General features: G+C 32.5%; 1 protein-coding gene and 1 pseudogene across 1 annotated transcript; one reads left to right on the top strand and one right to left on the bottom strand.

Moving 5' to 3' along the window:
• Nucleotides 1-1,661: 1,661 nt before the first annotated feature.
• LOC105255627 (synaptic vesicle glycoprotein 2B) lies at nt 1,662-9,811 on the bottom strand. Its single transcript, XM_020028901.2, has 11 exons — nt 9,587-9,811; nt 9,076-9,300; nt 8,746-8,908; nt 8,456-8,577; nt 8,100-8,344; nt 4,992-5,170; nt 2,880-3,048; nt 2,636-2,750; nt 2,370-2,529; nt 2,169-2,296; nt 1,662-1,953 (listed from the first exon to the last, which is right to left on the bottom strand). Exons 1-11 carry the CDS (start codon nt 9,651-9,653, stop codon nt 1,901-1,903), a joined length of 1,626 nt encoding a protein of 541 aa, XP_019884460.1. The 5' UTR covers nt 9,654-9,811; the 3' UTR covers nt 1,662-1,900.
• A 2,200-nt stretch (nt 9,812-12,011) lies between these two features.
• LOC109610332 lies at nt 12,012-12,744 on the top strand (annotated as a pseudogene).
• Nucleotides 12,745-18,412: the final 5,668 nt, after the last annotated feature.

Raw genomic sequence — 18,412 nt, 5'->3', positions numbered from 1 at the left:
TAATTTGCAATGCACTTTTTATTATAAACAATCATACGTTTTCTTTGCACCAATAGTTTTGTCTCATTATCTTGTGCATAAAAGTATTAGGGTAAGACTACCGAAAACTAAATATTTTACGAGATATTTTGCATTTTATATCGAAGTACTGCAAACTTTGAAGCCTTATAACTCAAAAAGTACTTAATGAAAAAACATTTGTCTGTAGTGTTTTGGAAAGCTCTCGAGATAAGCTACAAGAATATGCATTGAAAAATGGGGGTTTCCATTTAAGATTTCAAACTTGCCCCCCCTCACCGCCCAGGGGGAGGGGTGGGGGGCTGATTTTAACGTCATTGTACGTCCCCCTCGAAATGACGAAATTTTGATTCTAACCATTTTTTCGTAGTGTGCTTATTTTTCGAGTTATTTGGCTGCCTAAGTTAAAATGGGTCACCCTGTATATACATGTGTATTACTATCAAATATATATTTATCTAAAAATAGAAATTTTTTTATAAATTGTATCACAATTTCTCTTTTTCTCTTTCTTTTAGTCATATACAAATAAAAAACGCGTGAGCAATTTGATTCTATAATTACAAATTTATTGTAATAATTCTCGAAAACCATTATGAAGTTTATATAAATCTACAAGTTTATATAAATTAAATATCATAAGCTATAGAATTATAATTATATAATTGTGTAATAATTCATAGTTTTTTTTAAATAATTCACATATTTATATATGAAAATTCTCTAAAAGTTAGAATATTGCCACAAAACTATTTATTAATAATCAGCATATACTTAATTTATATTTTATTTCTTTATTTTTCTCGATTTTCTTCTTAAGTAAAAATTTACATACATCGCGATATACACGTACACATAAATTTTTTATTACATCAATTAACAATAGTAGATACAGAGATGACGAAGTCCTGAAATCTCCAATAAAGGCGTCCATATGAAAAAAGGAGCGGGATAGAAAAGAACATGTGAATCCTAAAGACTAGTAGAGGGCTGTGTCGAAAATGAAACTCAAGGTCTCGTGCAGTTTCATTGTATATATATATATATATATATATATATATATATATATATATATATATATACTACCGCTCAAAAGTATTGGGCCACCTAGGTAAATTGTGTTTAAATGACTATAAATAAATAAAAATCATTCATTTATATTAATCTATATATTTAATATCAAAATATACAAAAATTTTAAATTTTTGGTTCATCCATGTGTCCTCCTTTATTTTTTATGACGCTTCACAAAGTCTTGGCAATCTTCTTATTAATTTTTCTAAAGTTTCTTTTTTGCCACTCTTGTTGTAATAAAATATCAAATAAACAAAAAAATTCCATGAAACACGCGCCTTTGTAGTAAAAATTTAAAAGTATTCATTCTAGGAAAAGAGCCATAAATACCTTTGGCTTTGTAGCTATCTGTTAGTAAACATGAAGTGATATTTATAATATACCTATTGAGAACGACTTTCCGTTAGCGCATAAACAATAAACATCGATGAAAGGCAATAGACACAATAGACACGATTTCGTTTTCGAGTTTTCTCTTAAATTAAGGGCGGCCAAATACTTTTGAGCGGTTGTGTGTGTGTGCGTGCGTGTGTGTGTGCGTGTGTGTGTGCGTGTGTGTGTGTGTGTGCGTGTGCGCGCGCGCGCGCGCATGATCATTGTCTGCCTTCATATAGATTCGATCATGATTCATGATAAACTTCGATCTAAGTCCTTGGAAGCTCTGCTAACAATCGTGGATTTTCGGAAATGTTAAAAAAGTGCGAAACCTAAGCAAACCTGTCAATGTGCTCTTTTTGTGTTTTTTTTTAAAGATCCTCTGCTTTTGATTATTCTTTTTATTTTCGTATAATTAACAAAGCAATGATCCTTATACTTCATGCTTGCGTGTACTTGGTACAAAACACGTAAGAAATATACTTACTAAAAATATTGAATTATATTTATTAGAATAAGATAATATATGCACAAATAATAATGCATTTTGTTTATTTCAGTTACAAATTAACGTTATTATTTCTATTTTAAATATAGTGAAATTATTCGACATATCGTAAGTCCTTTTTACTTTTCTATGTTTTGATAATATATTTATATATTATTAAGAGATTTTGTTTTTCAATAAACAAAGTACTTACGCAAATTGAAGCATATCAAATTAATAATCGGTGCTACGCAGTTATACTCAAGTAAGATTGGAAAGATGAGATTACCGATTATGCTTCCCATTTTTCCCATTATCATTTCCATACTTACTACCATGGCTCTGAAAAATAAATATAAAATTGATTACATTATTGCATTCAACTTAAATAATTTTATGAGTTTAAATGACAAACCTTAACGATGTGGGAAAAAGTAAAACAGTTGCTCCAAGCGTAACGTTAAAAGCTTTATTCAATAATCCAACGTATAAGCATGTAAGTATAAGGGTAATTAATGTATTTCTAGACCAGATTAAGGAAACAGAACACAGAAGCGCACATCCATAGCTGATGACTATATCAAAAATTATTTATAAAAATTAATATAGAATCTATTTTTTTCCTTCTTGCTCTCTTCTAAATAATAGTAGACAACTTATATAAAAAGGAAAATAACTTACGTGAAAGATATTTGTGTTGGAGATAATTAACAAAAATGCTAGCACATAATATACAAAAACTAGAAATAGCTGATACAATAATAGTATCGATGTATATTGAATCTGGTATAACAATCTGGAATAATCAATTTATTAAACAGAGAATATAACAAAATTTAATAAATGTAAAAATATAAATATTTTTTATACTTAATTATCACATTGTTTGAAATTGACTTTTTTTATATTAATATGTATCTCTTACTTTTTCACAATTTAACATTTCCTTTAATGCAACAGTTGCATTTTCTGTTACAGATGTAGAAATATCCAATATTTCGCAAAAAGTAAGATTATTTATGTTAGTATTAAGACTGTTAAAGTTCTCTATCGTTATAAAGAGCTGTGGCTGCCAAAGGCGAAGGGTATTTAAACTATAAATGTAACGAATAGAAAATATTAATATAAATAACATAATAATGTTAAATAAGTTGCTTAACATTTACTAAATAAATTAAGTATATAAATATGAATTAAAATAAAATATATAATCCGTGAATATTTAAATTATTTATAGATAATATTTATCTCATTGCAATTCATTCGTAAATGTACGTCAATATAATTTATCTCTGTATCATGATTCAAATGAAAAGATAAAAAATTGCTATATATATGCGTTGTATGCGTAAGATTAATTTTATAATATGCTATCGAATATTGCATGTTTAATTTGCGAATTGTCTTGTTTATTTTTGTCATAATCAAGATTTACATCGATGGAAAATTTTTACCGAGTTCGATAATGCTCTTCATAAAAAAAAGATATTAAAGAGTATTAATTTAATTGCAAACAAATTGCAATTAATCCGATGAAAGTCATTTCATATTTGCTATTGTTATGTCTGATATTCTGTAATTTAGTAGAAGATTTTAGCAGACTTTTCTGAAGTCTTATATTTTTTATAACTGTGTATTTAATTTTATTTTTATCTATGTTGATATCTTTAATTTAAGAAGAATTTAATAAAACACGATATACAAAATGTATGGAATCCGATATTACCCAGATAATGGAAATGTAAGTCACAATTAGCGAATGCAAAAATAAATATATCTTACATGCTGATAAGATCATAAATTTCAAATCTGTGTCAATTAAATTCAACGATCAACGCAGCACAACTAACCAAGGTTTTAAATTTTTATGATGAATGATGTTACTCTATCTCTCATAAAAAGCATCGTGCAATTTTACGTATTCATCACGTAGATATTCATACACATATTATGCTATATTACTTTCATCATTTTGATAACTCCAATTTACGACATTCATGACAATCATTTTAAAGAATTCGTAATTATGTCACTAATATAATAAAAAACATTGATATTACAATATTATTCATAATTATTGCGAATATCCTATCTAACAATTAAATAAATAAATTAATATATAACATCTATATGTGTACAGGGTAGGCCATTTTAATATACGCATTAAAATATCTCAAAATTCATAAGTTTAAGACAAATATGTTTCAAACAAAGTTGTATGGTTTGAAGGGGGACATAAGATGGTGCCATTAGTTTGATTTTGAAGAGTCATCTGAAGGTCACATGAAGGTCACCTCCAACTTTTTAAATAGGACATCCTATATATTTTCATATATTCTTGTAGCTTGCCTTAAAAACTTTCCAAAACACTATAATAAAGTATTTTTTCATTGAGTACTTTTCGAGTTATGAAGCTTGAAATAATCTTAATAATCTTAATTTTACAAAAACCATAAAATATCTAGTAAAATATTCATTTTTCGATTATCTTACCTTAATACTTTTATGTACAAAATAATGAGAGGAATCAATTGGTGTAAAGAAAACACATAATTGTTTCAAAGAGAAAATATGTAATTTATGTTTAACAATTACATTTTTTTTCGAAACAATTATGTATTTCTATTACACCAATTGATTCCTCTTATTATTTTGTACATAAAAGTATTAAGGTAAGATAATCGAAAAATGAATATTTTACTAGATATTTTATGGTTTATGTAAAATTAAAAAATTATTTCAAGCCTCATAACTCGGAAAGTACTCAATGAAAAAATACTTTATTATAATGTTTTGGAAAGCTCTTGAAGCAAGCTACAAGAATATGTAAAATTATGTAGGGTATCCCGTTTAAAACGTTGGAGGTGACCTTCACATGACCTTCAGGTGATTCTTCAAGATCAAACTAATGGCACATTGTGTCCCCCTTGAAACCATACAACTTTTGTCTGAAACATTTTTCTCTAAATTGCTTCGTTTCCGAGATATAAATTTGTAACACTTTACGTGGGCCACCCTATATATAATTAATACTCACCATAACATTCCGCAGAATTGTATGGTAACTAATAACAATATACGTGATAAATGTGGATTCAAGAACATAAGCTTCATCTGTTGAACACCATCTTTTAAAGATTTTGTTTTATTTTGAGATTTTGATGAATACGATTGCTCTATAGTATTGTTTAAATTTACATCTCCCAAGGCATGTATCTATATATATAAAATGTAGCAAAGAAAAATATGAAATATTTTTTTCTTTTACGATTATCTGAACAACCTTTAATATAAAAACTAATATAAAATTAAACAATTAGTTTTAATGGCAATGTGAGTCAAGTATCGATCTTATAACACAGTTATTTATCATACAAAACAAATAAAGCGGGGTCCTTTGAAAATAATAAATACAATTGTGAAAAGTTTACAAACGTTTCGACCCAATTTTTGAGCCATCTTCAGCGCAAATATGATAATTGAACAAGAAATAAAAGGCTTTACATCAGAGTCAATTATATTAAAAGCGTGCCGTCTAAAATTACATTAAAATTGAATGATTCGGTGTCTCATTATTTTCATTTTGACAATGTAATGAAATCGGTCCAAATTTTTGTCAATGAAAAAGTTATATTAAAATAAAAAACAAATTGAAATAATTTAAATAAATATAAACTAAAGGTAGAATTAAATAAATTAAATTAAATTAAATTAAAATTAAAAGGTTAAAAGGTTAAAACCTTATGTTGTAACTCTTAATTTGTAAACCTTATGTGTAAAGGACACGACAAAATTAAAATAATTTAAATAAATAAATAACATAAATTAAATGTAGAATCAGATAAAATTAAAAATTAAAAAGTTAAGAAGTTAAAACTTATATATATAAAAAGAAAATTACAAAATTCGATTTACTTCCAGGCATTGAAAATACTGAGAGCCCAGCGAGAAATGACAAGTCGAATAGACGTCTTAGACGTCTTAGACGTCTCTATTTGAAAAAAGATCGGTCAACATTTCTGAAGACAAAGATCGATTGGTATTCTCTGGATAACCAAGACTTGTTTATAAAAGCGAGTCAATAATATAAACAACACATACGCAAAATCACAAACTGTCTATATATAATAGACCGTTTATATATAACCGTTTATATATAATAGAAAACTATGTTAAGTTTTTGGCAAATTATTAATAATGTTTAAATAAAACTTTTTACAATTGTATTAATTATTTTCAAATTTATTTGTTTTGTATAATAAGTAACTGTGTTATAAGATCGACATTTGACTTGCATTGCCATTAAAACTAATTTGTTTAATTTTAATATATTCTGATCTGATATTTTGAATAATATGAAATTATTATTCCATATGTATATACAGGGTTGGGCAAAAGTCCGGAAACGGTCAAATATCTCGAAAAGGATCAACTATAGCGAAAAATTGTAAATAGCAAAGTTGTAGGGCTTAAAAAAATGTACTTAATGATGACTAAAAATTTTACTTTGAGTGGAGGACGAAGATCATATAAAAGTCAAATTGAATTTTTTAAATGGAACCCCCTATTTTTCATTGCATATTCTTGTAGCTTATCTCGAGAGCTTTCCAAAACACTATAATTAAGTGACACTATAATTAACCTTTTTATTAAGTACTTTTTGAGTTATAAGGCTTGAAATAATTTCTTAATTTTACATAAACCATAAAATATCTAGTAAACCATTCATTTTTCGATTATCTTACCTTCATACTTTTATGTACAAAATAATGAGAGGAATCAATTGGTGTAAAGAAAACATACAGTTTTAAATTAAATATTTTTTCTTAAAAACAACTTAATTATAGTGTTTTGGAAAGCTCTCGAGATAAGCTACAAGAATATGCAATGAAAAATAGGGGGTTCCATTTAAAAAATTCAATTTGACTTTTATATGATCTTCGTCCTCCACTCAAAGTAAAATTTTTAGTCATCATTAGGTACATTTTTTTAAGCCCTACAACTTTGCTATTTACAATTTTTCGCTATAGTTGATCCTTTTCGAGATATTTGACCGTTTCCGGACTTTTGCCCAACCCTGTATATATATATATATATATATATATATATATATATATATATATATAATAATTCATATTATTCAAAATATCAGACCCGAAAATATTAATAGAAATTAAAATATTAAATATAATAAGTATATATACGAGGTGTGTTAAAAAAAAAAGGTGACTTTTCAAATTTCGCGGGCTACGTACATTCGATTTTGGAATTTTTTTTTGTTATGTTGGTACACATGTCCCCAACATATGTTGATATTATCAGCTGTTTTGCATGTTTGGTTTGTTTTTCACAGATATAAGGTTTAGACGTGTTTTGGTGTGCTTGGCGATTTTTTGCTATCAAAAAATTAAATTTTGTGTGAAAAATAAAATTAAGTGCTCTGACGTACTTGAAATGTTGACTGCGGCATTTGGCGAGTCTACTCTGAGCAAAAAAAATGTTTACAAGTGGTAGAAGCTCTTCACAGAAGGTCGAGAAGATGTTAATGACGATGCCCGCCCTGGACGCTCCAGCACGTCAACAACTGATGACAACGTCGAAGCAGTGAAGAAAATTGTTATGGAGAATCGTCGAATCATTATTAGAGAAGTTGCTGAGGATGTCGGCATATCGGTTGGCTCATGCCATGCAATTTTTTCGGGTGTTTTGGGCAACGTGTGGCGGCGAAGTTTATTCCGAAATTGCTGAATTTCGACCAAAAACAACGTCGCGTAGACATTGCTCAGGAGCTGTTGAATGCCGTCAACGACGATCCAAATTTGCTCAAAAGGGTCATAACTGGTGATGAATCATGGATAACTGAAAAGACCCATGAAAGGACGGAGATTTGCCACGAGGAGATAAAGACCGCATCGCTGGAAGAGCTCGAGACCATACCAAAAAGCGCATATCAAAAGTGCTTCGAGGATTGGAAAAAGCGCTGGCACAAGTGTATAATATCTGAGGGGGATTACTTTGAAGGGGACAAAATAGATATTGATGAATAAATAAATATTTTTCGAGAAAAATAAAAAGTCACCTTTTTTTTTGAACACATCTCGTATATATACCATATATGTGTGTATGTGTGTGTGTGTGTGCTTACAGGATAATTATCTTTAGACAGACCAGTATTTATACTGTAGATTTCTCTAAAGACTTTAAGAGCATCTTTCTTACGACCTTGTGTCATTAAAAACTTGGGACTCTCCGGAAAGAAACAGAGACAGGCAGCGCCTATCAACATCGGTAATCCACAGATAGATAGATATATTCTCCAGGAATTATAGACAAAGACGCCGTCTCCAAAAACAATTGACCATGGCTGAGGAATCACTAGCCAGGCAAATACTACACAAATACATACAATACAAAATTAGTTTTATGAGAAAGTAAATTTATATTAGATTATTGATTAATAATTGCTTATATAATTTCTTTTGTAATATAAAGATATTTTACCTGCATTAACTACATATCCGAATGAAACAGAAAAGCCGACAATAAGTGGAATTTTCGCTCTACCTTTATCGTCATAAAATTCCGAGCAATATGCCAGAAGAGCAGCATATGGTCCACTAACACTAATATGATAAAAATAAGACTGACCGTTAATTCAATCCTTAATTCTTAAATAACACATAAGAAGATATATAAAAAATGGATATTTAAATTAAAATTGATTTATTCATTGTTTTCCCTCGAAAAAGTATTGAATTAATATAGTATAATGTAATATATATTTCTCTCACATAAAGCCACTGAGAAATTTGAAAAACACAAGCGTCTCAAAATTTTGTGAAAAACCTGCAAATATATTACAGATACCATCCGCCAAATAGCCATATAATATAATCTTTTTTCTTCCTTTAACGTCAGCGAGATATCCCCACATAAAACCACTCAACATCATACCTATAGCACATTATATACACATGAATTATAATAAATGTTATACTCTATTTTTTATCTTTTATTATTTTTTGTAATATAATATACATAATATATATAATTCCACCATATTATTTCAATATAATGATTCAATTTGCATTGAAAATAATTCAAAACATATTACTACGCACCCACATAGGTGATTGCGTTCAAAAGCCCTTTATCAAATAGTGACAATCCTAAATCGCACTCCGCCGATGTAAGTATCATCGACATATTAGCTGTATCTATACTAGATCCCCATGAAATTGGGATAATCCCAATAATGAGAAGATATTGAAATTTTCCGATTCCAGCGACGGAAATTGCCGTTTCGAAATTTGCGATTTTCGTATTTGGCACATTTTCAATCACAACTAAATAATGTAAATATATTGTTCTAAAAAATGGCTATATACTATATACATATTTGTATGCATTTTCATTTAATGTCTAATAGAAAAATAAAAACTAAATAATCATTATCAACAACACAAAAACTTTGTACTTAAAACCAGAGATCATTTATTCTGGCTTTAAAACATACTATAAAGTTTCCCACAAATTTCAATATCACAGATAAATCTTAAGTATGTCGTAGGTATATCTTAAGTAAACTCAACTTCTATTTGATCAATATATTTATGTGAATTGTGCACTTACTTGAATTACGTTGTTGAATTTTTTTTTCCTTGGGCGTTTCTGTATTAGATGTACTATTGTACGACATCGCGTAATATCTATTTAATACGAGATATTATCAAAAAATTATTATGAAACATATGATTCACGATGGAAGCAGTTTTCCAAATTTTCGGTATGCACACGTTAAAACAAAAGCTTGTTCTGTTTCTGTCGTAAGAGTAGTATTTGATAACAATGATAATAATCAATAACACTTATATACAGTATGCAGAATATATATACAAAAAGATCTCTAACTGGATGTACTAAATATATGTACAAAAAGATCTCTGACTGGATCTACTGATGAAATCACCTTTTATTTTCAAAGACATTTTCTTCTTTGTCATCTTTCTGAGATCTCTCTCTCATCTTGTTTGTTTCACAATCTTTTTTATCATTTAAGTAAATTGATATTCTCAATCTGCTAATTTATTACGATCACGCTGATAATTTTGACATTTGAAGAGAATCATACATACGTACATTCTTGTATATATATATATATATATATATATATATATATATATATATATACAAGGTGTCCCACCTAGAAGTGGCCACTCCCTTTTATCTTTTAAACTAAAAGAGATAAACCATAACAAATATATATGAAATTAAATGGCTTTAACTGAACTTTATTGTGAGCATAGTGGTTGATTACAAAATTTATCTGTATTAAAGAACGGAGAGATATGTATAATTTTTTTATAATAATGTAGATATTTTGATATAATAAAAGTTGTAGTGCTGTTTGAAATGAATATAACGATGCATGATTTAATGTAAATATTTTACATATTATACGAGATTTTCCGACTTAAAATATCGCGGGCGACGTCCATCATTTCATTTTCGGCCCTGCGATATAGCCAACTTCTGACTCGTGCATTAGAGGTTGACATATGTCATGTTGTCATTTAATCATAATACTCAGTCAGAAGTTGGCTATTTGATCAAAGTGAGTCCTTGCGTGCGTGCGTGCGTGCGTGCGTGTGCGCGCGTGTGTGTGTGTGTGTGTACGTGTTAGACGTAATTAAAAAATTAATGAATTAAATGTTCAAATTGTTGTCCGTTTACTAATCAAGCATCTCGAAGAGATGGATATCCGACCGTGCCACCTCCACGCGGTACACCTTAGATAACGCGCCGGCGATACTTAAACTTTGAAGATTCGTAACTCAGGAAAATCTCAAGCAAAAAGGGTTTGTAACCAGTGTTTCGGAAACGTCTTGACACCAGCTTTAAGAATATGTAATAGAAAATAGGAGTTTCCATTTAAGATTTCAAAGTTGACTTACACAGTGTCCTTCAAAGTCACATAAAGGTCATTTCAATATAATCATATAATAAACCATTTCATATACTAAAACTTTTGTATGGAACATTTTCTTCCATAATCATTATTTTCCAAGATATTTGACCGTTACGGAACTTTCTCCCATCACTGTATATATATATATATATATATATATATATATATATATATATATACAAGAGACATTTGACGAGAATCATACATACGTACATTCTTGTGTATATATATATATATATATATATATATATATATATATATCAACAGACAGGCTCATCTATAATAGGAATTGTACACACTGAACTATAAACTGAATATATAAACTAAAATGGGAACTGAAGAGCTTTTCGCGAGCCGATGAAAAACAATCTTCAGGGCATCTTCAGTGTCTCATTTCATCCTTTTAGATTTGCTTGTACTGTCCAAGATGTGCGCATGTGCGTATATGCGTATGAGCGAGACATCCTGCTCTGAACATCTATCTATCTCAAGCTTGCTGTCCGCTTATGTATTTACAATTCCCATTCCAGTTTATATATAGTTCAGTAGTCGTAGAGTCCCACACGGAAAAATTTATCTAATAGATATCTAATAAATGTCTAAAAGCCACTTCGACTAAACTTCGATTAACTCAATCATTTATTAAAGGGTTGCCAACATGACAAAATAATTTAGTGTGACCAATTGTATTTCTGACGATATAATCGTCCTAACTAAATCTTTTGTTACATATCTTTTCGTGTAATTTGTGTGACAGAAAAGAAATAACAAGGAGATTATAACTTGAATAGAATTATTAATATTTTAATATAAAACTGATCGGTATGCATGTGAATATTTTATATAATACATAAAAATACATAGTACAGATATATTGATTGAAATTTATGTTTATGTATTTTAATAGTAATAATGCCATTCCACCTTCAATTCAATTGATGGTTACTCTCAGATTTTATGCAACTCGATCTTTTTTATAAATTATTGGTGATTTTTATGAAATTAATAAAGTAATTGCACAGTATTCATCGAGCTTCTTCTACCAAATTAAATACACAAATAATATATAATTTGCAAAATATTGACAACATGCAACGAACAAAAAATTTTACATATTCTGAGAAGAATGATTTATTAAATATAATTTTTTTATATCGGCACATAATTGAAAACAAAGAAACTGATAATATAACTAATTTACAAAAAGAAGAAATATGGACAAATATAGCAATTGAGTACAATAAGAATAGAACAACTATCAGATCTGAAAAAAGTTTACGTCTTTGTTGGGATAATATAAAAAGAGAAACAAGAAAATACTGCGCAATATATAAGCGTGAAAATTATAAAACAGGTGAATTTATTTATTATTAAAACTATCCTTAAGATTTTAATTTTATGAATTTTTATTGCATTTGTAGGTGGAGGTGTAATGGTTTTAGAAAAAAATGATTTGCTCGAACGAGCTTGAGAAATTATGGATGAAACAACAGTAAACAGATTATTTAATCCATTTGATTCTGATTGTATTATAGATTCTGACTATATTATGGAAAATGTCGGTACTGTTGATAATATATTACAAGATAAAAATGATAATATTACAAGAAAATGATTCAATGTAGGTATTTTCAGTAAAAATTAAATTATATATTAAATTTGTAAAATTTTATTATGTTCTAAATTTTATATTTCCAATTTGTAATATTTAGTTAAAAATTTAGTTAAATAAAGAAATAATATTTAGTTAAATAAAGAAATTAATGATACGAAATCTTGGGACTCTAAAAAATTAAAATTGAAAAAAAATTTCCCGCTATAGATTAAAGATACACCTACGACATCAAAAAATGTAAAATCGAAAAAGATAAAATTCCAAGAAAATGATGTTAACACATGAAGCTAAAACTGAATAGTACTTAATAATACATATACTGAATAATACAGTAGTATAACTATGTCAGTTCTAACACAGGTCCTCTCAGGGGGGGGGGGGTGAGGCGCGAGGGGAACCGCGGTGCAGGAGGGGAGTGACGTCCGCGAGGTGAAGGGGGATCCGCGGCGCGAGCGATGGACGAGGTGGTCCGCGCAGTGAAGGAGGATCCACGGAAAGAAGACGGTGTGTGAGAAGGACAGCGCTACGTGTGGGAAAAGGATAGTGCTACGAGTGCGGCAAGGATGTCATCATCGTGGGACAAGGACGACGCATAGGTGAGAGAAGGACGATGCAAAGGTAAGTGAGCAACGAGTATATTCTAAGCGAAAGAGAGAGAACGATAATATCGAGAATAACAACGCGTGCGAGAGAGAACGATAATACCGCGAGACTTACAATTAGCGCGCGCGAAAGAGAGAACGATAGCGCGAAGACTTACAACTAGCGCGTGCGAGAGAGAACGATAGCGCGAAGACGACGCGTGCAAGAGAGAACGATAATATCGAGATTAATGCATGAGAGATAACGATACTTAAAACTAGCGCAAGAGAGACGCAGGGATGGGAACGCGAGAAGAGGCGCATAAATAATTAGTTCTTTTGTTTAATTAAAATATAAAATATAAATTTATTTAAAATGTGTGTGTGTGTTAATACAATTGTGTGTGTGTGTGTGTGTGTATGTACTTAAATTATGATTATAATAATAAAATATAAAATAAAAATTTTAAAATATAAAATAATAATAATAATAATATAATGATATAATATTTGGGGGGATGGAGGGATCAGGGGAGCCGGATGAGGGTACCGCTCCTGTAACAGAAAAAAATATATATTTATAATATATATATATTTTTTATAAATCTTATTATAATTATATATATATATATATATATATATATATATATATATATAATTATAATAAGATTTATAAAAAATACTTACATCTGTGCTCCCCATTACACATGCCATTGGGTGCCCGAATCTCCCCGGGCACCCAAATCTCCTCCTCCATGTAGGGCTCTTCTCCGAAGAGCCGCCGAAGGTCAAAGATATCCTCTTCATCCGGCGGACTCTCCGGGGCGTCGCCCCACATGAAGGAGAGGTCCTGTCTCCTCCACCGCCGTTCCGCTCGCACCCACTGTCTGCGCCGTATATTCATGAAGCCTGGTATCTCACCTTCATCCTGAGACTAGAAAATAAAAAATATAAAAAATATAATTATTATAGATGTACAATTTTTATAAAATAAAATTTTTTATCAAATAAAATTTTTTTATTATATAAATTTTTTATAAAGTAAAATACAATTTTTTATAAAATTTTATAAAATAATCACAAAATCAATATTTACATTCCAATGGAACGCCAACTTCACTAGCAAGACCGCGAGCAGGTCCGAAAAGGCCTGCTTCCATCCTGGGCAGTTTTCATTGATATACTCCATTCTTTTATAAAATTTTTTTATAATACACTGAACTCGACTCGCGCACCGGTTAGAACTTTCTGATGCGGCAACGAGGTCCCGGCACGAGGTTTTATAGTAGAGATGCCGCATTATCACCATGCCAAAAACGCGTCGTAAGACAAAGTATACCCGGTCCCATGCAACTCAGCGCGGTATAGTATAATATTAATATCGCGACTTTGTGAGCAGACAAACTTCTCGGTACGAAACTTTAGAATAGGGACGTATCATTATCGCTTTGCCAAAAACACGTCATAAGACAAAACTATACATGTTCCCATGCAAATTAGCACGATATAATGTAATGCGTCAACTGATCAAACGGAAATGAATGATCATCGAACACACGTTGAACGGCTATTAACGGCTCTTCGAACGCTCTTCGAACGGTCATCGAACGGAAATGAACGACCGTCAAACGGTAATTGAACGCTCTTCGAACGGAAACGAACGCTCGTCGAACGGTAATTGAACGCTCTTCGAACGGAAACGAACGGTAATTGAACGGCCATCGAACGAAAACGAACGGTTGTCAAACGCCGTCAAATGGAAATGAACAACCGTCGAACGGTAATTGAACGCTCTTCGAACGGTCATCGAACGGAAATGAACGATCATCGAACGCTCGTCGAACGGTCATCAAACGGTCATCGAACGCTCTTCGAACGGTCATCGAACGGTAATTTAACGGAAACGAACATCCGTCGAACGGTAATTGAACGGAAACGAACGGTAATTGAACGGCTATCAAACGGTCGTCAAACGGAAATAAACGGTAATAGAACGGTCATCGAACGGTAATTGAACGCCCGTCGAACGGAAACAAACGATCATTAAATGGAAATGAATGGTAATTGAACGCTCTTCGAACGGAAACGAACACCCGTTAAACGCAAAACTATATTCATTTATCGAACAAATATTTCAATGTATTACGATGTAGTATTATCGAAATACAATATATGTGGCAGTTGTGTCACGTATGGAAACATGATACATACATAGATAGGGATGAGGAAAGAAAGGAGAGAATAAGAAAGACGATAAAAATATATTGCAACATCAATTTATTATAAATATGGATTCGAAGAATCATCATCATGATGTTTCAACCACCAATTATAAATTTTAAATTCATTTTGTAAAGCGCAATTTTTTACATGATTTTCACAACGCATAGTATTCTTAACATCTAACTTATTTAAAAAAGCTACATCCTCATAATCTGCATCAAAGTTTCGATAATGACATCGTTTCTCGCATCATCGTCCAGTATATCGGCGATTGCCGTTTTTCATGGCCTTTAACGTACACGAGAGGTGACGCATCATCCTCCTCCGTTGCACCCATCATCGCCGTTGTGATTAAACGTTTCGACTTTCAATATGAAACATGTCCATCATTCCACGATCATCCATGGTGGTTTTTAATCAGCTATAAAACCTGACATCTTTCAGATTTTGTAAGCGTGTGCCATGGTATCGGACATGTAAAAATGTAATGAGAAAGTACGGATCCATTTCTCAAAACATCAGCTTCCTTCACGACAAAATTTTTCCCAACGATAAATCCTTGCAGATCCACAAATGGCGCAGTCATTATGATAAGATCCGATCGCAGACTGATGTCGATCGTCAAACATCTCAATCTTTTATATTTTTCTTCATGTGCAATGGAGGGGATATTTGCTGACCTATGTAATTTTGCGGACTACATTAGTCAATGGATTATATTCGACAACCCGATTGTGCAAGATGAGACAATAGGCGGTAGTATTCGCCGGTACGTTTTCCCTACACTCAAACTCTATTCTCACGTCCACGGTAGCAGTTTTGACAGACTCGTTTTGTCGCGAGCAATCAATGACCGCTAAAGGACCGCAATGTAGAAATTTTGGAATGGTTAGTAGCGCCGTGCTATTATCGCATCCGTAATAAGTTTTGCGAAAACGAGAGTACATGTCGAATAGGACGGCGAATCTATTTTTTTCAAAATCTAAATTTAAATCATCGTAGGGATAAAATTCCGAGTTTAAATAGAGTTTAACGTTGGTCAATTTGCAGTCATCGAACAATGTAACATCTTGTGGCACTGAATTCTTTTTACCAGTTTGCAGGGCAAAAATCACGTATCGGTTTTTCTCTAGCTGGGAGGCGACTTTCACGGTCCACGAATGTTTGATCGTGCTATGTAGCAGAGGAAATTCATACAGATTCCAAGATCGGAAATTCGTGTTCAAGTACCGCTTTCCAACATTCGCAACATTGATAATTTATTAATCTCGTTCAATATTACATGAGGCATACGCCACTGTATCTTGAGTAATTCAATCTCAGTTTCCAACGACGGATGTCCGAATAGACAATTATTATCGTTGCGTGAACGTATCAAAATCAATTCGTGACGAGCATTAATCACAATGCATTTATAATCTTCGCAAAATTCCAGCAACATGTTGAGCGGCACGCAAAAGTTGAAATAATTTTTGTCACCGTTGTACGTCAAATCCCACGCAGCGTTCTTCAAGTTTATACTTTTCTGGTGCGTTAGAGAGACATAATTTTTGAGCGTCGATGTTATTCCAACATTTCTGTTGCGATCGATCTCTACTTCATCGTTCGTATCGAAGCTCATCAAACATGAATGCGACGCAATTGTTTTCCAATATAACCTTCATTTCATCATTTGCTTTACGCACATTAAACCTTCCCTCGATGTAAAGAAAGCTTTCGCACAGTAACGTGTACAAATCCTGATGTTGTATAGGTATTCGTATCTCGTCACTGTATCCAAGCGTCGTATTGGCGTACGGATTGTACGTATGAGTCTCAATCTTGACGATGCGATCGTCAAAGACTGGCTCACCTCCGATATTCAAAATATCAATCATTCTTTTCGTACGATGAATCCCAATGATTTCAAAAATTCACGATTCAACACGCTCAGCTTCTTTTTAATGGCTATCTTATTATTGTAACCCGATACCGCTCGACTTACCGCAATAGTATTGTCTCTCGCGTGCTCCGTTTCGTTCAGCACGAACATACTATGTTTGTCGCCGCCGTATATGTAATCTTACGGTAATTTCCTCTTCTCGAAAATCGAGCAATCGACCTCTTTGATCCACAATACGTATCGTTAAATCCATAATGCTACGTATACGACGATCGGCAGATAAATGATCTGTGCCGGCGTTTCCGATATCTTATATCCTGGCTGTACGCTCGGTGAAAATTTATGTATCGTGTGTACGCGCATGCCGTTGCTGTACGCACCAGTAGTCACGTTGCATTCTATACAAATAATATTTACGTTTATAATATTAACAGGTTTGTCCGATTCATACCACTTGCGAGGTTGCAATATACGATTCGACGAGAATCCAAGCAAGGATCCTACATTGTCGGGTTTGGTAAAGTTTATTCTGTAGGCGCATTTGATTTCGCTCTTTAGCGTACTGTGATTGGCGCGGAGCACTATTGGATATTCCTCATCATAATCGTTTTTAACATCTCTGGAAAGGTGTTCATCTCGCAAAATTGCGCGTTTGAGATAGTCATTTATGGCATGCAATTCGTACGACTCTTCGGGAATCGTAATTTCCTTGTCGTCGTTGTCAAAATAAAATTTATTATTCGAAAAATTTACGTTTGGAATCGTATGATAAAGTATTGATACTAAGGGGGTTTAACTCAGGTCCTCTCAGGGGGGGGTGAGGCGCGAGGGAAACCGTGGTGCGGGGCGGAGTGACGTCACGCGCGGGGAAGGAGGAACCGTGGCGCGCGGTGGGTGACGTAACCCGCGGGGAAGGGGGATCCGCGTCGCGACCGATGGACGAGGAAGTCCGCGAGGTGAAGGGGGATCCGCAACGCGAGCGATGGACAAGGGGGTCTGCGCAGTGAAGGAGGATCCGCGGCGCGAGCGATGGGCGGGGGGGTCCGCGAGGTGAAGGGGGATCCGCGGCGCGAGCGATGGGCGAGGGGGTCCGCAAAGTGAAGGGGGATCCGCGGCGCGAGCGATGGGCGAGGGGGTCCGCGCGGTGAAGGGGGATCAGCGGAAAGAAGACGGTGCGAGAAGGACAGTG

This window comes from Camponotus floridanus, unplaced genomic scaffold (assembly GCF_003227725.1).
Source record: "Camponotus floridanus strain SB8 unplaced genomic scaffold, Cflo_v7.5 scaffold104, whole genome shotgun sequence".
In the NCBI taxonomy this organism is placed as follows: Eukaryota; Metazoa; Arthropoda; class Insecta; order Hymenoptera; family Formicidae; genus Camponotus; species Camponotus floridanus.
Note: the sequence above shows the minus strand (reverse complement) of the source record. Positions and strands in the feature narration are given on the sequence as shown.